The 27,370-nt window shown below is 42.4% G+C and overlaps 1 protein-coding gene across 7 annotated transcripts in view; it reads left to right on the top strand.

Annotated features, from left to right (window-relative positions):
• cpne4b (copine IVb) overlaps window positions 1-27,370 on the top strand; it is a 344,224-nt gene that overhangs the window by 245,303 nt on the left and 71,551 nt on the right. For all 7 annotated transcript variants that reach the window (XM_073024315.1, XM_073024310.1, XM_073024312.1 and 4 more), the window contains one exon: window positions 16,214-16,288. In XM_073024315.1, the coding sequence (XP_072880416.1) occupies window positions 16,214-16,288 (75 nt within the window). The remainder of the gene's footprint in view (window positions 1-16,213; window positions 16,289-27,370) is intronic.

Below are 27,370 nucleotides of genomic sequence, written 5' to 3'. Positions count from 1 at the left end.
TAGCTACAGACAACACTGGGGATATAAATTATACCATACAGAGGAAAAAAGACTGTGCAAAGAAGAACTTAGTACAAAATAAAATCTGCAAAGATACAATAAAAGACATGGTAATGCAAGTATCTGTACGGCTCCATTGTTGAGGTAGGGTTAGTGATGTGCAGGTGGGTTCAAGAACCTGTTGTCGGTAGGAAAATCGCTGTTCCTGAACCTCATGGTGTGGGGCTTCAGGATTCTGTATCTCCCGCCTCTTCTGTAGTTGAGAGAATATTGACTGGTTGCAGAAAGAATAGTATGGCAACACCAAGACCCTTGAACAGAAAATCCTACAAAAAGCAGCCCGTCACAGGTAAAGCCCTCCCCACCATTGAGCACGTCTGCTTGAAAGGCTGTCGCAGGAAAACAGTATCCATCACCAGGGACCCCCTGCTACCCAGGATGTGCTCTCTTCTTGCTGCTGACATCAGGAAGAAAGTACAGCAGCCTCAGGACTCACGCCACTAGGTTCAGGAACAGTTACAACCCCTCAACCATCAGGCTCTTGAACCAAAGCAGAGAACCACTCAACTTCACTTGCCCCATCATAGAAATGTTCCCACAGCCAATGGTCTCACTTTCAAGGACTTTTCATCTCATGTTCTCTCTATTTATTGTTTATTATTGTTATTATTACTTTCTTTTTGTATTCGCAGTTTGTTATCTTCTGGTTGAAAGCCCAAGTTGGTGTGGTCTTTCATTGATTCTGTATGGTTATTATTCTATAGATTTATTGAGTATGCCCACAAGAAAATGAATCTCAGGGTTGTATATGGTGACATATATGTACTTTGATAAGAAATTTACTTTGAACTTATGATAGCAACAGCGAGAAGAGGGCATGACCCAGATGTTGGAGATGCTTGCTGAAGGGAGAAGGAAGATGATGCTAGAGAGGGTTGACGTTATGAAGGCAGCTGACAGAACTCTTCATGGACATTGACTTCTCTAACTTCCGTTACTGTCCCTCCTCCCCTTCTTACCCCATCCCTGACATATTTAGTTGTTTGCCTGTTCTCCATCTCCCTCTGTGCTCCCCCCCCCCTTTCTTTTTCCTGAGGTCTCCCGTCCCATGATCCTTTCCCTTCTCCAGCTCTGTATCACTTTTACCAATCACCTTTCCAGCTCTTAGCTTCATCCCACCCCCTCCGGTCTTCTCCTATCATTTCGCATTTCCCCCTCCCCCCACTACTTTCAAATCTCTTACTATCTTTCCTTTCAGTTAGTCCTGACAAAGGGTCTTGGCCCGAAACGTCGACAGCGCTTCTCCCTATAGATGCTGCCTGGCCTGCTGTGTTCTACCAGCATTTTGTGTGTGTTGTTGTTTGAATTTCCAGCATCTGCAGATTTCCTCGTGTTTGCTCTAGAACTCTTTCCTATTCATGTTCTGTCATCTAGGTATGGTGCTCATTCATTTGAAAGTGCTTCCTTCAGACTGAAAATTCGGGGGCAAGTGTAGATAGGAAAACTAAATCCAATATCCAATGAATAAAAGGAAATTTGCATTTCATCGGCAAATCAACTTCTTACTGAATGTGAGGTCAGCTCTGAGACTGATGTGGATCTCCACTTCACACTAGAGCAGGGGCTCTCAGCCTTTTTTATACCAGGGACCCCTATCACTGACCTAATGGGGTCCGTAGGCCCCAGGTTGGGAAGCCCTAATCTAGGAAATTAACACAAACTCTCAGATGTGGCTGCAGTTCTGTACTGAGGGGAGTGGTGCTGTGTTGAAGGTGCTGCCATCTTTTTGCAACATTTAACCAAGTTTCCATCTGCTTTGTTAAAAGCGTGCACAACACTACTTTGAAGATGTAGAGTGGAATCATCCTATTGGCCCAGACAATATTTATCTCTCAAAGAAAATTTGCATATGGAAGACAAATATCAGAGTTGAATGGCGCATACATACTTTGACAATAAAATGAACCTTTGGATATCCAGCCATTACCGTATCTAATTGCTGATTAGTCGTAGCATACTTTGGACTCATTCTGGTGGTTTCATGTTCGTGGTGGTCCACTGAAGGACCATTTATTGAGTATTTTCAAGACAGGAATCAAATATCCTTGGATTCTAAGGGAATCAAGAGCTATTGGGTTTGAGCAGGTTTGAAGATTTGAGGATGTGGCCATCTGCAGCTCATGGGGCCATTTGAGCAACTCCTTTACCTTTTATGTTCTTTTTGGATAGGACCTTTTCTGATTCTGTAGGTATAAAATTATTTAATATTATAGAATTTCTTTATTCTGCATGAGCACAGTAATAGCATCATCTATCCACAGGAGGGCACTATACTCCCCAAACAAAGTAATTGAAGATTTCTTCCTTTTTGTAGTTTAACAATGTGTTCATTAGGTGGACATTATTTAATGGAGGGTTACCCATAGCCCTCTATTTTTCTGAGCTCCATGAACCTGTCCAGGAGTCTCTTAGGAGACACTATCATATCCGCCTCCACCACCATCGCTGGCATCCCATTCCAGGCATCCCATTCCACGCACTCACCATTCTCTGTGTAAAAAAAAGTTAGTTACCCTGACATCTCCTCTGTACCTACTTCCAAGCATCTTAAAACTGTGCCCTCTCGTGCCAGCCCCGGGAAAAAGCCTCTGACTATCCACATGATCTCATCATCTTATACACCTCCATCAGGTCACCTCTCATCCTTCGTCACTCCAAGGAAAAAAGGCCAAGTTCATTCAACCTGTTTTCATAAGGCATGCTCCCCAATCCAGGCAACGTCCTTGTAAATCTCCTCAGCACCCTTTCTATGGTTTCCACATCCTTCCTGTAGTGAGGCGACCAGAACTGAGCACAGTACTCCAATTGGGGTCCAGCCAGGGTTCTATATAGCTGCAACATTACCTCTCCGCTCCTAAGGCAAGAGTCATGAGGGATCTACTTTTTCTTCCTACGCAGCCACTCTGGATTAAGGGTGACTTGATTCCACTCTGGTTGTGTGGGTTTTCAGGTGGCGATTGTGGGAAAGGCAGACTGGGGCGGATGTGACTGATGGAGTGAGCGGGTGTGATGTTTTTTCAGCTGATGCAGTACTTTCAACCCTTATTCAAGGATTCTGTGAGCTCCCAATTCATGCCTGATCTTTGTCCCGCACACCTCCTTTAAACTTGCGCCCCTCACCTTGAGCTTTGTCCTTTTGACCACATTTGAAAAAAGCTGCATGGGACTTTGATAAGTTTTGTTTGTCAGAGCCGAGGCAGGTAGCTGGAAATCATGATATACTTATCAGAAAGGCTCAGTTTAACATTTCCTTTAAAAGAGAGCTTACTTTCCCAAATGGTCCAAGGTCTGGTGGATATTGTCCAAAATCCTCTTAGATCAGATTAGGGCAGATTCAGCAATGAATTTGCAAGCACGATATATTTGGGAGAATTTGCTCACTATTGATAGTAGAGTGGTATACCTGCCTTTGAGAAGGTTGAAGGTTCAAATTCCATTGAGAGCAGAAATCGAGGCTGACACCACAGTTCAGCTCTTTAGGAGTGCTTTTCACTGTCAGCAGTGCTGTCTTTTGAATGAATTGTTACACAGAGGCTTTATGATAATTATTTCATTATCTCCATTTACCTGCCTTGGCTCTGTAACCCTAATTACACTTACCAAATAAAACTTATGAAGCTCCCGTGTTACGTTTTTCAAGCATGGTCAAAATGAACAGTGTTTTCGGTGAGAGGGAGCAAGTTTAAAGGAGTAAGTGTGGGGCAAATTGTTTTTTTAGTTATTCAATTTTTTTATTTTGGATTTAGAAAATTCCAGTGGCATCCATATCTCCTGTACATTTGCATATCTCCAGTCAGAGTTAAGGCCAATGGGTCTTACATGGAAACTGCTTGTTCTTTGTATTGCATCAACATGGAAGACTTGAACAAGTGGGAGCAGTGAAAACAGGCCCGTTTCTCAAATCCTTCATATTAACAAGACAGGGATCAATAGAGGGGAAGAACTGGGGCAATGGAACATGAATTGTTTGAACAAATGGACAAAGCAAAAACAGACACAGCAGCAAATGCTTGGACATAGACTTTGAAAGTACACCAAATCCACATTGTGCTGTCAGGCTGACAGTACTGGCCGAGTTGTATTCCAGAGAACGTGGCACCAAATACACAACCTGCCATTTTAAATCCCATGTTTGAAAAGGGGCAGTCTTTACCATTGTTCTCAGCCTGTGCCAGGGAATTACACAGAAGCCCTGAGAAGATTAGCATGTTTCAAAGGAAAACAACACTTTCCTTTAACCCTAGGTAGTAGAAATGAAAAATTTTTTACACAGGAGGTAAGAGGTGTCAGGAGTGCACTGCGAGGAGTGGCGTTGTAAACGGACATCATAGCGGTGATTAAGAGGCATTTGGAAAGGCACCTGATGATCACGCAGGGAATGAAGGGATATGAGGCATGTGCACTCAGGGAAGGTTAGTTTAATTTGGCACTATTCAGGACATTTACTATGACAAATGCAGAAAAAGGGCCCAAAGGATCATTGGGGACCTGAGTCACTCCAACCACAAATTGTTCCAGCTGCTACCCTCCGGGAAACGGTATAGCAGCATTAAAGCCAGGTCTGACAGGCTCCAGGGCAGCTTCTTCCGCCAGGCCGTCAGACTGATTAATTCATGCTGATACAATTGTATTTCTATGCTATATTGACTGTCCTGTTGTACATACAATTGATTACAAATTACTATAAATTGCACATTGCACATTTAGTCACAGATGTAGCGTAAAGATTTTTAAACATAGAAACATAGAAAACCTAGAGCACAATACAAGCCCTTCGGCCCACAAAGCTGTGCCGAACACGTCCTTACCTGAGAAATGACCTAGGGTTACCCATAACCCTCTATTTTTCTGAGCTCCATATACCTGTCCAGGAGTCTCTTAAAAGACCCCATCGTATCAGCCTCAACCACTGTCGCCAGCAGCCCATTCCGCTCACCACTCTCTGAGTAAAAAAAAACTTACCCCTTATATTTCCTCTGTACCCACTTCAACACACCTTGAAACTGTGTCCTCTCATGTTAGCCATTTCAGCCCTGGGAAAAAGCCTCTGACTATCCACACGATCAATGCCTCTCATTATGTAATACCCCTCTATTTTTACTCTTCAACTATGCGAAGGATGTAGGAAATATGGATGGTCAGCACGGACATTGTGGGCCAAAGGCCCTGTTCCTACGCTGCACTATGAAAACCTCCATTCATTTTGTGGCCGCATTGTTTTACCATTTTCTTTCCAATCCATCCCCACCCTGTGCACTCATCAGCTTTCCTCCAAGGTGTACTCATAGCGAGCACACTTCTCGTTCCTGTAATAGCTTGTAGGAAAGATAATGCTTGGAGATTTGATCTGGCCCATTTTTAGTGTACTGATATTTCGCCTGATGCTATGCAAAGCTGGATGTCATCCCAAAATGGGGGCATCCTTGATGTAAAAATATTATTATTGCTGTTTCCTTTTTAATATTAATTAAAAGCCACCCTGCATTATTAAGCAGGCAACTGCTGCTCCATTCCCAGATGAAGTCTAGAGATGACAGTTAGTGCTATTACAGAGCGCTTTGCACAGGCTGCAGTTCACTTTGGGCAGTGGCAACATCAAGGCCTCAGATCAAGGCATCTGTGACCTAATGCTTCACAGATTATGTTGCAAGGGGTGCTCAAGGCCGCTGACAGTTAAATTTTTAATATTTTACAACTGGGAGAATAGATAAAATATAAAAATTATATCTAGGTTGAGGCACTTTAAGTCATGCATGATTTATGTGTTCTTACATCATAATCCTTGCTTTATTAAAAGTTTAAACAAAACAGTTGCTCTTGATTGAGATTGAGGTCACACACATGAAGTGTGATTGATAAATGTAATATGTACTGTATTAGAGTGAATCATGACGGGAAGCGTCTGGCTCAATTTTGATGAGCTCACACTTCATAATAAGTGTGTAATATATTTTGTGCACAGATTATACATCAAAGGAGAGGCTTCAGGTTCTATGCTTGAAATTAGCCATTTCTGTAGCTCACAGGAGCTTCCAAAACACATGACAGTGAAAGATAAACATAAGAGATTCTGCCTGAACACTGGAAATCTTGAGCAATACAATCCAAAATGCTGCAGTAACTCGGCAGGTCAGGCAGCATCTGAGGGGAGTAAACGATCCTGATGATAATCTTGATGAAAATTGCGGATGCATTGGTAATCATTTTCCAATGTTCCTTAGATTCAGGATCAGTTCCTGAGGATTGGAGAATGGCTAATGTTATCCTACTTTTTAAGAAAGGAGGGAGGGAGAAAATAGAGAACTATCCTCCTGTCAGCCTAACATCAGTAGTGGGGAAGATGCTAGAGTCCATTATTAAAGATGAAATAGTGGCATATCTAGATAGCAGTGATAGGATTGGGCCGAGCCAGCATGGATTTACCAAAGGCAAATTATGCTTGACTAATCTATTGGAGTTTTTCGAGGATGTAACCAGGAAGTTAGACAAGGGAGACCCAGTGGATGTAGTATACCTCGATTTTCAGAAGGCATTTGATAAGGTCCCACATAGGAGACTGGTGGGTAAAATCAGAGCTCATGGCATTGGGGGGAAGACATTGACATGGATAGAAAACTGGTTGGCAGATAGAAAGCAAAGGGTAACGGTGAATGGGTGTTTCTCGGAATGGCAGGTGGTGGCTAGTGGGGTGCCACAGTGCTCGGTATTGGGACCACAGCTGTTTACGATTTACATCAACGATTTAGATGAAGGCATTGAGAATAACATCAGCAAGTTTGCTGATGATACTAAGCTGGGTGGCAGTGTGACATGTGATGAAGATGTTAGGAGAATTCATGGTGACTTGGATAGGCTGAGTGAGTGGGCAGATAGTTGGCAGATGACGTTTAATGTGAATAAGTGTGAGGTTATCCACTTTGGGAGTAAGAACAGGAAGGCAGATTATTATCTGAATGGTGTAGAGTTAGGTAAGGGAGAAATACAAAGATCTAAGAGTCCTTGTTCATCAGTCACTGAAGGTGAATGAGCAAGTGCAGCAGGCAGTGAAGAAGGCTAATGGAATGTTGGCCTTTATTATAAAGGGAATTGAGTACAAGAGCAAGGAAATCCTTTTGCATTTGTACAGGGCCCTGGTGAGACCACACCTGGAGTATTGTGTACAGTTTTAGTCTCCAGGGTTAAGGAAGGACATCCTGGCTGTAGAGGAAGTGCAGCGTAGATTCACAAGGTTAATTCCTGGGATGTCCGGACTGTCTTACGCAGAGAGGTTAGAGAGACTGGGCTTCTACACGCTGGAATTAAGGAGATTGAGAGGGGATCTGATTGCAACATATAAAATTATTAAGGGATTGGACAAGATAGAGGCAGGAAATATGTTCCAGATGCTGGGAGAGTCCAGGACCAGAGGGCATGGTTTGAGAATAAGGGGTAGGTCATTTAGGACAGAGTTAAGGAAAAACTTCTTCTCCCAGAGAGTTGTGGGGGTCTGGAATGCACTGCCTCGGAAGGCAGTGGAGGCCAATTCTCTGGATGCTTTCAAGAAGGAGCTAGATAGGTATCTTATGGATAGGGGAATCAAGGGATATGGGGACAAGGCAGGAACCGGGTATTGATAGTAGATGATCAGCCATGATCTCAGAATGGTGGTGCAGGCTCGAAGGGCCGATTGGTCTACTTCTGCACCTATTGTCTGTTGTAAAGGTCTCGACCCAAAACACCAACTGTTTGTTTCCCTCTCTAGAGGCTGCCTGACTTGCTGAGTTCTCCCAGCATTTTGTGTTACAGCAAGAGAAGTAGTTCCAAAGTGTAGTCACTGTTGTAAATTATTTAATTTATTTATGTATTAATATTCAGTGCTGAATAGGCCCTTTGGCCTTTGAGCTGAACTGCCCAGAAACTCCTGATGGATATAAACACTCACTTACTCGCAGGACAATTTATAATGACCAGCATCTGATACGCAGTGAGTTCCCGCAAACACGATATTTTTAATAGTTCAAAAATAAATTTTATTCATAACAATACATCCAAAGTGGGAAAATACATTTTATTTTACATTCTTTGTCACTTGATCAATGCCTTCAGTTTTGAACATTTTTAAACCATAGCTCATTACCACTCTAGGCTCGCTGGATCATAAAGCCTCTTACTGCTTAAGGGGCTTCCCCACCCAACCTTACCATTCCATATCCAGTAATGGAAGAACCATCGACTATGGGCCTTCCTCACAGGGCCTTTGGATCAGCAGCATTGAGCTTTAGTGCACCCCTCAGCACGTACTCCTGCAGCCTGGACTGTGCCAATCTGCAGTGTTCTCTCATGGGCATCTCACTGTGCTGGAAGCCCACGATGTCTCAGCAAGGCCGAAAGTTCTCCTTCACTGAGCTGAAGGTTTTCCAGCAGCACCCGGTGTCTGCCTCAGTGGGTGACGCAGGGAACAGCCTGTAAATCAGAGAGTCCTCTGTTATGAAGCTGTTTGTGATGAACTGAGGCATCCCCGTCTACACCCTCTTAGCAAATTTGCAGCCTGTGACTACCCCCACCCCACCACAGCCGTCTCAAGGCCAGCATGAATTAAGGTTGATATTCGTCTGTACAGGAAGCATCTGATTGGGAGGACCCTTCTCACTGCCAGCCGAGCAAGACCTTAGTGCTTGTTGGTGAGCTGTCATGAAGAAGTATTCTGCCCGATGGTTGGAGTTAGGACTGGGAGCTAGAGTCAACTGCTATAAGAGCAAGGCCATGCTCTCCAGCACCAGAACTAACCATTCCAATGTCCCCTTCACTGTCAGGTCTGACTACCTGAAGGTGCTGGGATCTGGTTTAGAGGGACCAAGGTGAGTTAGGAATGGTCAAATGAAAACGTGGACTGTGGAATTGGTGCTTCATCTCAATAACTGAGAAGAACCTTGTTTCTCAGGTGCGCTATGTCCTCAGGGCTGCTGTGCTTGGCAAGGTATGATCCCTATCCCCTGCTCTGCTGCCTCAGATGGTGTCCCTGTTTATCTGGGGATTCAGATGGGATCAGTCCAACGGGTCACGACTCTCAGAGAGTGAGGGCAAAAATATACCCGACTTTACCACTGCCCGATGACCTCCTTGTGGGGTGCATCAAGCTGTGCGTGGAGCCAAGGTAAGGTGGCACCAAATGTCACTATGTGGTGATATTCTCCTTGTCACTGGTGTTGCAGATGATAGGTCTGGTCCTGTTACCATGCAGTGAGCTGAGCATTGTCACACAGCTTGACCTTTTGTAGAAACATTCTTCCAAAAAAGCCCCTTTGACCACAAGGCCATCAAGCAGTGGCTGTCACAGAACACCCCGTGGATTTTGTGAGACAAGGAATCTATGGATAGTGTGGGGCTGTTCCCTGAGAAGCTACCCAGATCTCCCACAAACACTATTGTGAGCACAACCTTTAGTGTGCGGATGGCTGTGAACTAAATATTGCTCAATGTAATGATCAAAACTCCCTTGCCTCCCTTGTGATCTCTGAGTGTGTAGGTTGTGTGGTTCTAGGTGCCTCATTTGGTTCTACATTGGAGTAGCTCATCCCACGCTGAGAACAGAGTGTTTAGATCTCGGTGAAATCTGTACCCAGAACTCTTACGTTTCATTGGTCAGAGATTGTAAACCTCTGAGTGACAGCTTTTAAAGAAAAAACGAGGGACAGTGCATATCTCATTATTCCACCACTGAAGGAAGAATTTCAGTAAATAATTACAACAAGGTATTCTGTTTCATCCCCGGGCCATAATAGATAATTACAGAAGGCAACACTTCTAACCCCAGTAAGTTGTTTTCCTGAGTGAGAACTAGTTGATATGGCCTACGGTTGTAACGTTAGTCTAGTTATTGATGCTCTCGTTCATCTGTTGGTCTTCGTCCATCTTTTTACTGTTCTTTACGGTGGGGATATTTTTAAACATCATGATTTTCATCCACCTTAGTATGTTAACCACCTTGCTTGTTGCAAATTACCAACTGTGGCAGAGAGAGAAAAAACTGTTTTTGTTCCCTCTCTGTTCTAATTGTGCCGCGTGCATTTTATCCTCCCTTGGTTGAGTATTTTTGGCTGCTGGTTTTACTTGAACTCTGTTCTTATTTTGAACATGAACATTATTCTCTGCACATTTTTGCTGTCACGCTATGTTTAGTTTCTCAGTTGCAAAGTGCGTTCTGTAGTGAAAGCTTTAATGACTATTTATAATTGTTTAGTTGTTTTACATCCGCAGCTCTCTCAAGATTTTCTCCTTGCTGAATCTTTAACTAAATGACACCCAGTCCCCTGAGGCAGCCCCAATCATTATGTGCACTCGTGAGTCAGTTACTGATCTGTCTACTGAAGTGCAAGAATGGAGTGTTAGAATCTTTCAAAGTTCTGGCAGAAGGAAGTAATTTGACTGGAATTCTACACATCAAAACAGAGATTAAGGCTCAGGGCTAATCATTTGTCAGAGATTGACAAGAATTTTGGATGATAAAGCAGAGATTTAACAATGCCATTTCGATGGCAGCTCAGTGATCGAGCTTTAGAGTTTTCTTTAAAGCTGCTGTTGCATGTTAGGCAGAAAAAAGGACACTTGTCACAAATCATGCATGAGCTTTTAAGAGTTCTGGACAATTGTAGGATTCCAGCAGTGTATATTGCTCATTAAACACAGTGTGGAAGTGACCTGAGGGTGCACTGGGACTGTTAATTCATGTCTGGTCTGAAATAACTATGAGCAAAAGTTTCTTTCATTCGAATACCAAAACTTCATATTCGAAGTTGGATGCCATCGCAGGTTCAGATTCCGATTTATTTATCACATGTACATTGACACATACAATGAAAAACGTTGTTGTGTCAACATCCAACCCGCCCGAGGTCTGGGGGCTGCCCACAAGTGTCGTCAGACATTCCAGCCCCATCACAGCATGCCCACCATATTCGGCAGAACAACACAGAACTCAAAGCAAAACATACCAAGCAACAAAGCCACAGCAGCAAAACAAGAATACGAGGAAATCTGCAGATGCTGGAAATTCAAGCAACACATACAAAATGCTGGTGGAACGCAGCAGGCCAGGCAGCATCTATAGGGAGAAGCACTGTCAAAGTTTCGGGCCGAGAGCCTTCGTTGGGACACAGTCGACGTTTCGGGCCTAGGCCCTTTGTCCTGGCCCCATGCTTCTCCCTATAGATGCTGCCTGGCCTGCTGCATCCTACCAGCATTTTGCATGTGTTAACAGCAGAACAAGCCCTTTTGCCTACCATTCCACGGCTAGGCCACATTTCGGGAAATCTGATCACTTAGCTGTCCGCCCCCTACTTGCATACGGGCAGAGGATAAAAGGAAAGCCTCCAGAGAAGAGGACAACAAAGAGGTGGGAACAAGAAGCTGAGCGCTACAGGATTGTGTTGAGCCAGTAGCCTGGGTCGTGTTCAAGGACTCATCAGCGGATCTGAAGGAATACACCACGGCTTCATGGACTTTATGAAAATGGTCATAGACAAGTGTGAACCCACAAAATCATTCAGAGTCTTCCCTAACCACAAGCCCTAGGTCAGTCATGAGATCCACTTGGCACGTGGCCAAGTGGTTAAGGCTTTGGGCTAGCGATCTGAAGGTTGTTAGTTCGAGCCTCAGCCGAGGCAGTGTGTGTGTCCTTGAGCAAGGCACTTAACCACACAACACACTGCTCCTGCACGTTTATAGCCCAGTGGCGGCGGTTGGTGCAGTATAGACAAGACAAGACAAGGTCCAGTGATCTGCTAAGGGCCAGATCAGTGGCATTCAGGTCTGGGAACCAAGTTACATACAAGAGTTCCAGATACGATCTCCAGAGAGCCATCTCATCACATGCAAGGTGATAACTCTGTGCTGAACTTAAATCACCGAAGGATTCTCAACGGCTTGAATGCTATCACCTCCTACAAAGTGAAACCAAGTGACAAGACTTTGATCGGGCTCAGGGCCTTTTTGCTTCCCTTGACCACCAAGATAGGCAGGCACCTTCACAAACTCCAACAGATTCTATCATTTCAGTCTCTGAGGCTGAAGTGGGAGCATCGATCAGGAGTGTGAAACCATGCAAAGCATCCAGCACAGATGGGGTACCCGGCCAAGTACTAAAGACTTGTGCTAATCAACTAGTGGAGTGTTCACCGATATCTTTAACCTCTCACTTCAGCAGTCTGAGGTACCACCACCCCCCATGCTTCAAGTATACTGGTGCCTAAGAAGATCATGGTCGCCAAACTCAATAGCTATCGTCCAGCAGCACTTAAATCCACTGTGATAACGGTGATGAAACATATCAGCTCCTGCCGGAGAGGTGACTTGGATCCACTCCAATTTGCCTATCATCACAACTAATCCCCAGCAGATGCCTTTTCATTGGCTCTTCACTCAACCCTGGAACACCTGAACAGCAAGGTAGGTACGTCAGGATGGTCTTCATTGACTACACCTGGGCATTCAGCGTTATCACCCCCTCAAGTCTAATCGAAAGCCTCAGGTCCTGGGCCTCAATACCCCCTTGTGCCATTGAGCTTCAATTCTCTCGCTTGCCGACCCCAGTCAGTTTGGATTGGCAATAACATTTCCTCCACAATTGCCATCAACCGCGGCACACCACAATAAACGGTGTAATGACTTATGATGACGGGGATCCCTGATCGGGGTTTCAATTCTTGCCGCTAAGGAGTAAGGAGTTTGTAATCCTCCCCGTGACCGCGTGGGCTTCCTCTGGGTGCTCCAGTTTCCTCCCGCAGTCCAAAGATTCACAGTTAGGGTTAGTAAGTTGTGAGCGTGCTATGTTAGTACTGGAAGAGTGGTGACACTTTCAGGCTGCCCCACGCTATCTCTGCTGATTTGACTTCATGCAAGTGATGCATTTCGAAGTAGGTGTGACAAATAATAATTCTAATCTTTATCTAAGCACTGCTGCAATATGGGAAATGCATTGGTCTCTTTGCACGTGGAGCACTCAGTCAACATGGTGATAACCTGCTGTTAACAATGATGGTTGAGGGATATATCTGGAGCCAATGTGGGACTAGATCCCTTCAAGTTCTTAGAGCTTTGCTGTGCAGTAATTTGCGATAATGTAAAAGAGCAAAGAGTGATTTGCTTTAATATGACCATATATACAAAGTAAGGCATTTCTGACAATGCAATTGTCCCTCGGAATTTCACTGGAGAACCAAGCTGTATTTTGGGGCTTTAGATTCTGGTAAATGGAACGGACCAACAGTTTTCTGGTCCCAAGTGGAAGGCACTACCAAATGGATTAACTCTGACCCAAAGGAATACACGTTCTCATTCAGCAAAAAGCCCATACAAATTTTCAGCATTTTGTCAGCTTTGGCTACTTTTCCCATTGTCTTACATGAAGATTTATGAGCAGTTCAGCCGAGCTCAGAGCCCTAACCCATATCATTGCACCAAATGGTTTTCAATGTTACAATCGAATGTCTGCAGACTGAATCCTTCTTCAAATTTTGCTAGCTATGTGCATTTTGAAAATAAAGCATTTCAGTTGCCAAAATTGACAGAGCATTAAGGTGCACTAAAATTGCCCGTTTATTGTTATTAAGGTTAAGTAGCCAGCAGATGAACATTTGCCACGTATGGTGTCTCAGTCTGACTTGTCGTAATTATATAATGTAGTCTGGTAATAGAGTAATTTTACATGATACATTGAATTTCCCAAGGGAATGAGATGGGAATTAAGCTGTCTCTTCAGTTTTTGGTTATTTGCCTGTATTAAATTGAAATCTTAGATTTGATATTTATATTTGTACTTATCTAGAGAGTCCTGACATTATTCTTGTAACTTTGATATAACAAGAGAATGACGCAGGAAGGTTTCATCAATAAATTTTCAATAGGTCAGAAAGACATATTTTCATTTCCACTGTATAGTGCTTTGAATAACCTTAAGATAATCCTGAGTGTTTTACAGCAAATACATCACAATTACTAGAGCAGCATTACACTAAGCTATTCTAAAATATTCTTAGGATATTGGATATGAGTATGGTGAATGGGAATGTGATCATATAAATTTTATAGTCTTATAACAAATGTTCTTTACTTATTTTGGAAAATACCAAGATGTTTGTAAATGGTACTTGGCCAAATATCTAAATTTACAGTGCTACCTATAAACGTAGGTTTCCTTAGGGTCGTTATAGCCGGGGATGATAGTGGGGTAGGCTGCCATTACCTATTAAATGCTCCCACTGATGTGCACCTCAAATAGTTTCAAACAACCAAGTCCAGCTCCTGGCCATCATGTGTGGCTTAGCTACTAAGCCCGGTGGAATTGTTTCTACAGACAGAACAGGGGGCAAAGCTGGGTTACTGGTGGCTTAACACTAGTCTCTTCGGGCAGATGGGGCTCGTCAGCTGTGATCGGCAGCTCACCTCGGAGAAGACAAACTCTGGCCTTAAACCTCTGCTGCCTTGCAGCCATACCCACTCACGTGGAAGGCTTCAGGAGCAAACCCCGAGGAAAAATTTGGAGATGGAGTCCCTAAGGTTGTCCTACATTGAATTCAGTGCTGACTGGCAACCCCTGTGACGCCGCTGATGCCAAACTGTATCAGTCTCTGCCACTCCTTTGGGTTCATCAGCTGTGTGGAGAGGAGGGGTCTGTCGCATGGGCAACAACCTGCTCTCCATATTGTGTGCTGGCCTGCGTATCACGTAGACAGCTGGGACGCAACATCCATGGTCAACCCCAATGAATGGAGGGTCTTAAGCCAATATTCCATAATTATCTTCTGAAGAATGGTAAAGATGGAAATTCTAATTTTTCTGGAGGAACTCAGCAGGATGTGTTAGTACGTCTGCTGATAAAACAAAAGCTGGTGGTGATGTGGATAGCACAGAAGGTAAGATGCAGAGCTGGGTTGAGACGTGGTATTTGGAGTTCAATCCAGGAAAGTGTGAAGTGATAAACTTTGGAAGTGTGAACTTGAAGGCAGGGTAATGGGTTAATGGCAGGATTCTTAACAGAAGGATCTTGAGGTCCACATCCCTGGATCCCTCAAAGTTGCTGTACAAATTGATAAGGCGGTTAAGAAAGTGTATGGTGTGTTGGCCTTCAGTAATCGGAGGAGTGAGTTCAAGAGCCACGAGGAAATGTTACAGCTCTATAAAACGCAGGACCACACTTACAGTCTTGCTGCTTGAGACAGAATTGGAAAGAAGGCAGGCTTCTCCGTCTACTGTCAGTCAGAACTCTGTCCATTCCCTCTGAGGGTCAACACTTGTGGAGTTAAGCTCCACATCAAAGACTTAAATTCAAAAGGGTCTAGCCCGGCTCTGAAGGAGTGTTGCACCATCACAGGTTCCATCCTCCTGGTGAAACATTAAACCAGAATTCTGGGGATGGTCATAAACAACACATGTCGCCATTTTGAAGAAGAGTGGAGAAGTTATCCCCTGACATCAAGGCCAGTTTCTATCACAAATGGCAGGACAGCTCCTTGCCTTTGGAGAGGCAGTACATTCTGTTACTCTATTCACTGGTGGTTTGATTGAAACCAATGCATTGAAAGCTGATCAATTGCTATTCACGTGGTTTGTTGATTTAGGGCCAGCCTCTAAATATCAGACAAATTCTGGATACAGTGGTAATCAATTGATTTTATGAGAAATTTAAGAAGATGAGCCCAGTCTCGATGAATGGCTTTCTTATGTTTCTTATCTTCTTCATGATCTACTGTCTCTATTTATTAGCATCCTCACCGACAACATTCCAAACTTTTATGACCATATCATTCTATTCCTTCCCTGATACCTTAGAAACAACAATTTTTTGTCATTGGGCTTTGATTTAGCCTTTATTCATTTTTCGCTGAACTTCGACTTTGTCCCAGAGGCAACTGGAAGCTAGTAGGAGCATGAACAATGTAATGATCCATTGAAAAAACGTATTATGGTTGTGCGTGTACAAGTGACCCTCTCACTCCCACCTCGAATAATATTAAGCAGACACACTCTCGTCCCTCAGAAAGTGCTTATATGTAAGTTCCTCCACAGCCTTGATCCAATTTATTGTTGCTTATGATTGCTGTCTGGGCTTCATTTCTTGATATTACAATTGTTGTGAATCTCGTCCACTGGTGTGATGCGCTGCATTTTCTTTGTGCAGGTGATTGCCGAAGAGCTCTCAGGGAACGATGATTATGTGGAGTTGACCTTTAGTGCAAGAAAACTAGATGATAAGGTAAGGAAATAAGAAAGGGAAGCGCTAATCACTAAATCATTCTTTTTTTGCTCGGATGTCAAACAACTGGGAAGATGCATTGTTAAAAACCTGCCAGGGCTTTCTAAATATCTTCTTATCAACATTGTTCTGAACCTTTATATTAAAGTTATTTTACAGAACTGTTCCAATTCAGGAAACTACAAATGGCAGGCCTTTCGGGATTGAAGCAAGGAACACTTCCATATGAGGAAGGTGATAGGGATACGGCTGTTTCTTTCAAAGATGGCAGCTGATGTTGGGACTGCTGTTCATCCACAATAAGAGCTTAATGGATTTTTGTTAACTAAAGGTATAAAGCAATGTGAGCAATGTGAGCATATGTGCACTTCAATCACATAAATCAGTCACAATACCACTGAAAGCCAGTACAGATTTTTTAGAAGATAAAAGGCATTGTAAAGTTGGTGCTGTGAGGGACAAGGTTCACAGACTGGCACTTTCAATCATGCGCTTTTGTGTTGTTGCAAAATGCTTTGTACCCAAGTGCTGGGCACATGACACTCTTCAGTTACGTTTGGCAACAGATCTTATTGTGCTTCCAGCTCAATTAATATTTCAGCACATTGAGCTATATAGCATACTTTCGGCCTTATGCAGGAAAAATTACAACTTTTGGAATCGCTGTAAAGAGCTGAGCTTTAAGTTAAGGCATAAATCATTGGAGTGAATGCTGAAATTATACAGGCTTCCCCCGTTATCCAAAGGTAGAGCGTTCCTGTGAAACCGTTTGTAAGCTGAAATGTTGTAAGGCGAAGAAGCAATTACCATTAATTTATATGGGAGAATTTTTTGAGCGTTCCCAGACCTAAAAAATAACCTACTGAATCATACCAAATAACATATAAAACCTAAAATAACACAATCGTATAATAAAAGCGGGAATGATATGATAAATATACAGCCTATATAAAGTAGAAATATTGTATGTACGGTGTAGTTTCACTTATCAGAATCAGGAAGACAGCGAGCCAAAATCGATTTGGAGAAAAAAAATCGGCATGTACACGCCTACGCATGTTCACACGTATGTACGTACACGCATGTGCACACACCTGCCCGCACAAGGTTTCACGGACATGGTAGTCTTTCTCAGGGTAAACACACGTATAAAGCGGCCGTCTTTTTTTCATAAAAGCGAAAATCCTCTTTGGTTAGCGAAAACAGGTACTACTGTAGGTCTTTCGTAACAGCAAGCTGTCGTAAAGTTCGAAAAACGGGGGTCACCTGTATTACAGGGATGGCTCCAGTTTGGTATAGTAGAAGAGTTTGTAATATTACAGGGCTAGTATTCCAGAGAGACATATTCAAATACCATACAATGGGGAAATAGCTAAACTGAGTTCATTAATTAAATCTGGAAAATGAAACAATTCTCAGCCTGACTTGCTAAGTTCCTCCATCACTCTGGATTTCCAGTATCTTCAGAATCTCTTGTGTTTAAAAAATGAACCTGGTTGTTTTTATTTCATCTGCTTTATATGCAACTCTAGATCCAGAAGAAATTCATGAAAGGGCCACCTGTCACTCAACTCTAAGACAAACAGGACTGAGCTTTGAAATAATATAAAAGAATAGTCTCATGCATCCTTTCCATGGGAAATGTCAAACGTCAAACCCTTTTGCATTGTCAGCTATTTTTAATTCAAGTATACCAATATTTTTTCTATGAACTTACTCATTCTTAAAGTCTTTACTTTATCACCCGTACCCAAGTTATTCATTGGCTGCTTCACTTTACAGAGAAAAAGGTTGAGAGGAATGTTTGACAAAAATGTTCAAAGTCATGAGGGCTGTAGACAAGATAAATTGAGGGAGACAGCTTCTATCAGCTGAACCTGGCGGCTCAGATTCAAAGTCACTGGCTGAAGAACCAAAGGTTCTTTCACCGGTGGGTTGTCGTGATTTGGAATTCACTATCTAAGGACTTGATGGAAGCAGATTCATTCATGGCTCTTGAAAGGAAATTGAACAAGAGGGGCAAATGACTGGGGAAAGAGCTTGAAAATAGTGTTAATTTGATCACCCTTGTTAATTTGATCACACTTACAGAAAACCATCCGGACCGAATGAGCTGAGTAACCTAGTCCATTGGCTAAATTGGCCAGAACTTGTGCCCAGCATAGAGCCACCATGTTGGCTAATGGCATGTGGAAAAATATAGTGAGCTAATTTTACAGGTTCCTTAATTTCAACTTCCTGGTAATATCCCACCCTAAATATTAAGATCATATATGGCTGAGTGACCTTGTGGGGTACAGTATTGTGCAAAAGTCTTAAGCACCCTAGATTTTTATATGGCTACCGTAGAGCTCTGATCTGCACATCACAGAAACTGCCTGGGATTACCTGGAGAAACAGAAGCAAGCGAGACAGCAAAAGTCTGCAGAAGAACTGTGGCAAGTTCTCCAAAATGCTTGGAATAACCTACCAATCGACTTTCTTATAAAACTGCACGACAGTGTGTCTAAGAGAACTGATGCAGTTTTAAAGGCAAAGGATGGTCACACTAAATATTGATTTGATTTAGTTTTTTACTGTTTACTCCTCTTTATAGTGATTTTTTTGATATGTAGATAATGGTCATTTCATCATTTTTTGAGGCTCTTTGCTTTACAGATTTTCTTTACATATGCTTACGACTTTTGCACAGTACTCTTATCTCTTAAAACAATGTTATCACAATGGGAGAAGGATATATGGCTGAAGAAACCCAGCCATGAAGCAGCTGGAAATAACATCCAGCATCTCATTCACACTCCATGCTTCCAGTTTCATCAGTGGTCAACTCTTCGAATGCCTCTAATGTCTCAGATATTGGGAAGCAATTAGAACCTATTAAAAATCAGTCATGTAATTAACACTAACATATTAAGCAGATTTTCTAGCATAAATTCCATGTAATTGTTATAAGTTTGAACTCCAACGTTGAACGTTACGAGAAGGTCAGTGTTGGTGTACAAGTAGCTCGGCCAGCAAGCTCGAGACTTCCATTTGTGAGTTGAGTTCCCTAACTTGCTGTTAGCTTTATTGGGTAAATAGTAATGGTTCAGAATGGAAGTTTCCCATGTTGGCACAAGATTCATTTTGATGCAAACATGATTTTAGCTTGTTGAAATCACAAACAGATTATAACCTGCGATAACTGGTTTATGAACTATTAACCGATCGATATTAACGTGTATTCTTACCATTTGTGCAGCTCTGCATTCACGCAAATAAGACATTAACATATGAATCATTTACATGAATAAGTAAAATTCACAATGTTTAAATAAACAATTGTGCATAATGTATGATTCACATGTCACACTCAACCTATGTTGCATGCATAATGAGAGAATCTTAGTTCAAGTATACTTGAAGTAAGTGAAGCCAACTAAATTGCTCTGTTCAAAAAGAACAAAAAATAAATGGCGGCAGTTCAACTCTCTTTCTTTGGAGATGTAATTCTCTCTGTCTTAGTAATAGTGATTGTGGATAGTCAGAGCAGAAGTTATTGACATTTTCACAAGGTAATGCTTCAAAAGGGGGCATCCATCATTAAGGACCCCCATCACCCAGGACATCCCTCCTCATATTGCTACCATCAAGGAGGAGGTACACGTAGAGGAGCACTCAACATCTCAGGACCAGTTTCTTCCCCTCTGCCATCATATTTCTGAATAGCCATTGAACCCATGTACACAACCTCCCTTTTTTTGCTTTAATTTTGCATTACTTATTTAAGTTATTTTTAAAAATATATTTCTCATTGTAATTTATAGATTTCTTATCATGCATTGCACTGTATTACTGCCACAAAACAACATATTCGTGATATATGCCACTGATTAAGGGCATATATCATGATCTCCAGCACCCAGTGCATGCCCTTTTCTCTTGTTACCATCAGGTAGGAGGTACAGAAGCCTGAAGGTGCACACTCAGTGATTCAGGAACAGCTTCTTCCACTCTGCCATCCGATTCCTAAATGGACATTGAACCCGTGAACTCTACCACACTTTTTAAATATATATTATTTCTGCTTTTGCATGGTTTTTAATATATTCACTATACTGTAATTTATTTATTTCTTCTATATTGTGTATTGCATTGAACTGCTGCTGCTAAACTAACAAATTCCACAACACATGCAGTGATAATAAACCTGATTCTGATTCTGATATTAAACCTTGTTCTGAAATATCGAAGGAAGGCTTGTTTACTGCACGTAACTGAACAAGTCAGTCACTTTATCATATGATAGAGCTGCAAAGATTGAGATTTTGTTTTGAGTAGAGGATGTGAAAGAGACCTTGTGAACGATGGAGCACTGGAGACAGTAGTTTCTGGAATGTTGAAAGGTTATCCATGATAGGGAGTGAACAGAGCAGTACCTGAGCACTCAGTGAAAGGCACGGATGAACAAGGAGTGAGAAAAGGAGTCACTTGCAGGGGGACAGAGTGGTTAAAATGTCTTCAATTATGGATGAATAAATCGCTAACAGTTGCAGCAAAAGACTGCCATTTCATCAAAAGAACCACCCAATGAATTTGCATTGCCAAGTTTTGAAGACAAGTGAATTAATCTTTGGCTATAAAGATACCAGGGCAAGGTGAACCAATGTCTGTTGATCAGCTGACAACTAATCCCAGGCTGACTTTCGGTGATTGGTCATTGTTCCTATCAACATCTCGAATGTTCTGGGGTAAACCATTTAAACAGTCATGCTTTGGAATACACTGTTGAGCTTTGAGACTTTTGTAGTTGCATGGTTTTGCTAAGTAAAGGTTTTATTTTGAGTTCCAGCTTTGTTCTATCACATGGTTTTGGGTCCCATCAGTAGTTACTGGTGAGCAAACACAACAGAAGGAATAAAAATACTGCACATGGTATTTCAATGTCTCACAAAGGCCCTGTACCTTTTGTTCACACTCAGAAAGTTATTTAGAGATATAGCACAGAAACAGGTCCTCAGTCCAGTCTCTGCACTGAACAGCACTCACCTGGTTACATTATTCCTCACAGTTTATTCTTCCCACCTTCACATCAGCTTCTACCTGACTCTCTCACTCACTAGAGGCAAATTGCAGTGGCTTGTCGATCCACCAATCTGCAAGTTTTGAGATGTGGGAGAAAGCCAGAGTAGCCCGAGGAAAGCCCCTTATACCCAGACTTCCTTGCAAAAAAAAAGCAACCTACCATTTACCGTTCCCTTTGTAAATGAATGTTAACATTCATGTTAACATTATGGAAAACTCTGAACATCCTCTACATAGCACCATCCAGAGACAGAGAAGCAGTTTCAGCGACAGGTTACTATCGATGCAATGCTCCTCAGACAGGATGAAGAGGTCAATACTCCCCAATGCCATTAGGCTTTACAATTCTACCGCCAGGACTTAAGAACTTTTTAAAAGCTATTATTAATGCTTTTTGAGATAGTGATTTAGATGCATATCATATTTTCTTACTGAGTTAAGTATTGTATGTAATTAGTTTTGCTATAACAAGTGTATGGGACATTGGAAAAAAGTTGAATTTCCCCATGGGGATGAATAAAGTATCTATCTATCTATCTATCTATCTATCTATCTATCTATCTATCTATCTATCTATCTATCAGTACTTGAAGATACTTTTGTGTATCAGCACAAACTATTCTCCTACTGTTTAAAAATATATTTGGTGGGCAAGATGAGTCATTCTAATGGAAATGAGTATTTCAAGAAGATGGCAAAAGTGATTGATGAAGCTAAAGTTGTGGATGCTGTCTATATAAATTTTAGGAAGGTAGCTGGCAAGGTCCTTCATAGGAGATTAAGATGCATGGAATCCATGCTGAATTGGGTGTATTGATTCAGAATTGGCTTACCAATTGAAGACAGAGGTAGTGATCAATGGTACTTGCTCTGGCTGAAGTCCATGTCTAGCGCTGTTCCAAGGGATACATACTGGAACCTCTGCTGTTGGTGATACATGTAAATGACCTGAATGAAAGTGTGGATGGATGGGTTGGTGGGTTGGCAGATGATACGAAGTCTGCTGGTGTTGTGGATAGTATAGAAGATTGCCAAAGGGTACAGCAGGATATAGATCAGTTGCAGATATGGGCAAAGAAACAGCAGATGGAGTTTCATCTGGCCAAATGTGAGGTGTTGCACTTTGGAAGAAAGGACAGTAGACTGACAAGACCCTTAATGGTGTTAACATACAGAGGGATCTTGGGGTCCAAGCCCTCAGCTCCTTAAAGGGGCAGCACTGGTTGAGAGGGTAGTAAATAAGGCATAAAGAATGCTTGCCTTTATTAGTGAAGGCAATGAGTTCAGAGGTCAGGGAGTTAATTTTCAGGCTGCATTTGGAGTACTGTATTCATTTTTAATTACTTCTTTATAGGAAGGCTTTGGAGAAGGTACATGAAGGATTTATCTAGGAAGCTGCTTGGATTAGAAAACGTACTGTAAGAAGAATTTGGACAAACTCGGATTGTTTTCTCTGCAAGGGAGATCTGATTAAGGTTTGTCAGATATTGACAGGCATTGTTAGGGTAGACAGTTGCTACCTTTTTCTCATTTAGGGCGGGGCAGGGAAACTTAACGAGAATGTGGGTACAGAATTTTTACACAGAGAGTGACGAGTGCCTGGGATTTGCTGCCTGGAGTGGTGGTGGAGGCATTCAAGAGACTCTTTGGCAGAGAATTGACGGATCGGGACCTTGTGCAGGCAGAAGGGATTCGTTTAATTACAACATTTCAAGATTCAGGATTAGTTAATGTCATTTCCCGTACTCAAGTGTAAGGAGAATGATGTAATTGTTACTCTGGATCAGATGCAGCACAAAAAAAACACAAAAGATCAAGAACACAGTAATAATAATGAAACGCAATAAATATAAAAAACATAAGATAGCTTATATACATTGATTGTATGCGCATTAATCTAAATTGTAAAGAGGGAGACTGACAGGAAATAATAAAGTCACGGTGGAGTTAGTGGGTGGAGATGTCAATCAGCCTTACTGCCTGGGGGGGTCTGCTGGACCTGATGTGGATGCTACGTGACCTCCTCCCTGATGGGAGTGGGACAAACAGACCATGAGCAGGCAGCGTGGGATCCTTCACGATGTTACTGGCTCTCTCCTGGCACCTCTCTGTGTATACAGTATGTCCTTCATGGCAGGTAGGCTGGTGGCAGTGAAGTATCGGGAAGTTCTGACCACCCATTGCAGAGCCTTTCTTGCTGCCGCAGAGCAGTTTCCGTACCAAGCGGTGATGCAGCTTGTTAGGATGCTCTCTCCGGCGCATCCGTAGAATGATGTGAGTATGGATGTGCAAAGTCCAGCTCTCTTCAGCCCCCCTCAGAAAGTAGAGGCATCGGTGAGCTTTTGTGACTACTAGTTTAATGAGTTTGGTACAATATTGTGGGTTGAAGGGATTGTTCCTGTGCTGTGCAGTTTCATGTTCTATTGGGTTGATTTGATGCAATTTGACTGTCTAATTGTTTCATTTCTGGCAGACTATTTTTCATCTTTTTCACGGTCTGTGTATCTTTACTAGGGGAATTAGGCGGTGTGGGTGTAGACATTTTATAACACATTACAGCACTTTAATTATCTGATGATATATGATTACACTGAAGCAATCGTCTGCTGATTGTCAGGTTAAGTGAGCAAGGGTACCTTTGCCAGATGAATAGCTAACTCTTTACTGCAAGTAATGCTCGCTGCTTTTTATGTGGCTAATACCTACAGAAGCGGTGGGAGTTGTAGAGGGAGCAACTAACGGCTGTAAGATCATTCAAGGTCACAGCTCACTCAACAGCGTTTGACAACACTGATATTGGTAGCTTTTCACAAGTGCAATTATTTTTTGCATTATGCAATTTGTTGAACCAGTAATATATATCTGAATTATATAATGCAAAATCGCTTTGTTTTCATTGCTACTGAATTAACTAGGATCATTTGTGATCGCAGTCAATAGAAATTGAACAAAGTCTTCACAGCTGCTGAAGTAGTTGTGATGAAGACATGCAAGTGCAGTAAATTAAACATTAAATTTGCAAATAAGCAAAAATCTGCAGATGCTGGAAATCTGAGCAACACTCGCAGAATTGGGAGGAGGCTGAATACGGCTACTGTTTGGCAGAGGCATCTTTCTACCCACCATTTTTAGAATTTTAGACAACAAATGAATGTTTGCTTCCATATATATTCCAATGTACAAAGTATTCTTCAAGTCTAGGAGGTAGATGGAGGTACTGGACTGACAAATGGGTAGTAGTTTAGTAGAAAATACCCACAGGTTGTCCACTACAGAACAACCAACCATCCATTTTCCGGTGTTCACCACCCCCATGACTTCTGTGTCATGCTGGAGGTCAGGTGCTGGTCAGTCAGACTCACCACTCCACCATGGATTCCCCATTGCTGTGAAAAAATACTACTTATAAAGATGATTAGAGAGGCACAGAGAGATCTGTATTTACTGACAAGTTCCTTTATTGTTTAAACTAACAAGTATGTGAATTCATACACCAAATACCTTGTGCGCACACCCGCTAAGTATCCCTGACACTCCTGAATAGTCAAAGAATAGCAAAGATATTACCTGGGCAAAGGAGTTTATGCTGGCCAGGCATTCCTCGTTGTCCCGAATTGCTTGACACGTGCTTCACGCAGAGTTGCTCACGCTTGCGATGGTTGTTCTTCAAAGTTACCACTGCTAGCACACACAAAGTGTCCACTTTTATATCCATTCCTTATCAATTCAAATATCGCATTCCAGTGTCATTGGCCACAGGTCATGTGCCTGTTCTTTAACACCTCGGTATTGGCTCTGCTCCAAGCCAGCGTCCACTTAGAAACATAGAAACATAGAAAGCCGACAGCCCACAAAGCTGTGCTGCACATGTCCTTACCTTAATACTTACCTAGGGTTACCCATAGCCCTCTATTTTTCTAAGCTCCATGTACATGTCCAGAAATCGCTTAAATGACCCTATCATATCCGCCTCCACCACCATCGCTGGCAGCCCATTCCATGCATTCACCGCTCTCTAAATAAAAAACTTACCCCTGACATCTCCTCTGCACCTACTTCCATGCACCTTAAACCTGTGCCCTCTTGTGTTAGACATTTCAGCCCTGGGGAAAAGCCTCTGACTATCCTCACGATCAATGCCTCTCATCATCTTATTCACCTCTAACAGGTCACCTCTCATCCTCCGTCGTTCCAAGGAGAAAAGGCCAAGTTCACTTAACCTATTCTCATAAGGCATGCTCCCCAATCCAGGCAACATCCTTGTAAATCTCCTCTGCACCCTTTCTATGGTTTCCACATCTGTCCTGTAGTGAGGCGACCAGAACTGAGCACAGTACTCCAAGTGGTTTCTAACCAGGGTACTATATAGCTGCAACATTACCTCTCTGCTCCTAAACTCAATCCCACGATTGATGAATGCCAATACACTGTATGCCTTCTTAACCACAGAGTCAACCTGCGCAGCAGCTTTGAGCGTCCTATGGACTTGGACCCTAAGATCCCTCTGATCCTCCACACTGCCAAGAATCTTAATATTAATACTATATTCTGCCATCCTATTTGACCTACCAAAATGAACCACCTCATACTTATCTGGGTTAAACTCTATCTGCCATTTTTCAGTGCAGTTTTGCATCCTATCAATGTCCCACTGTAACCTCTGATAGCCTTCCACACTATCCACAACACCTCCAACCTTTGTGTCATCAGCAAATTTACTAACCCAACCCTCCATTTCCTCATCCAGATCAATTATAAAAATTACGAAGGGTAGGGGTCCCAGAACAGTTCCCCGTGGCACACCACTGGTCACTGGCCTCCATGCCTCCTACAACCACTCTTTGCTTTCTGTGGGCAAGCCAATTCTGGATCCATAAAGCAATGTCCCCTTAGATCCTATGCATCCTTACTTTCTCAATAAGCCTTGCATGGGGTACCTTATCAAATGCCTTGCTGAAATCCATATACACTACATCTACTGCATTACCTTCATCAACATGTTTAGTCACATCATTTATTGCCCTCTTCCCATCAAGTGACAGTCGATAATTTATGGCTCTTTGTTCTCAATCAGCAACGAGCTCGAATCACTTCAGGCAGACACCATGTCTTCACAAAATGGCAGCCTCCATCCCCAAGCACGCAGCCAGAACAAAGACAATTCATCTGTCTGCTTCCACTGTCCTTGATTCATTTGCGTTCACTGATTTGTAGATTGTCATTCTTTCTGGCCAACACACTCATGTCCAGCAGCAGTGTCTGATCTTACTGTGCTATGGAATTATTTTTGGTATATAACTCAGGATCAGCAAATTTGTGGATGTGTAGAGGACAGTGAGGAAGAACTTGCAGTGGGATCTGGACCAGCTGAAAAAATGGACTGAAAAATGGCAGATGGAATTTAATGCAGACAATTGCGTAGTTTTGTCCTTCAGTAGGTCTTACACAGTTGAATGGTAGGGCACTGACGAGTGCAATTGAACAAAGGGATCTGGGAATACAGCTCCATAATTCATAAGTTGCATTACAGATTGATAGGGCCGTAAAGAAAGCTTTTAGCACATTGGCCTTCATAAATCAAAGATGAGATGAGTTAAGACATTGTTGTGGCTTAATTTGAAGTAATGTGTGCAGTTTTGGTCACCTACATACAGGATGTAAATAAGGTCAGAAGAGTACAGAGAAATTTTACAAGGATGTTGCTGGGTCTGGAGGATCAGAGTTTTATTGGAAGATTGAATAGGTTAGGACTTTATTCCTTGAAATGTGGAAGATTTAGAGGAGGTTTGATTGAGGTATACAAAGTTATGAGTGATGTAAATAAGGTAAATGCAAACAGGTGTTTTTCCACTGAGGTTGGGTGGGACTACAAATAAAGATTGTGTGCTGAAGGTGAAAGGTGAAAAGTTCAAGGGGAACATGAGGAGAAATTTGTTCACGCAATGTGAAATGAGCTGCCAGCGCAGGTGGTGCTTGCGAGCTCAAGATTTAAGAAAAGTTTGGATAGGTACGTGGAAG

The sequence above is a fragment of the Hemitrygon akajei genome, chromosome 20 (genome assembly GCF_048418815.1).
Source record: "Hemitrygon akajei chromosome 20, sHemAka1.3, whole genome shotgun sequence".
Classification (NCBI taxonomy): domain Eukaryota; kingdom Metazoa; phylum Chordata; class Chondrichthyes; order Myliobatiformes; family Dasyatidae; genus Hemitrygon; species Hemitrygon akajei.
Note: the sequence above shows the minus strand (reverse complement) of the source record. Positions and strands in the feature narration are given on the sequence as shown.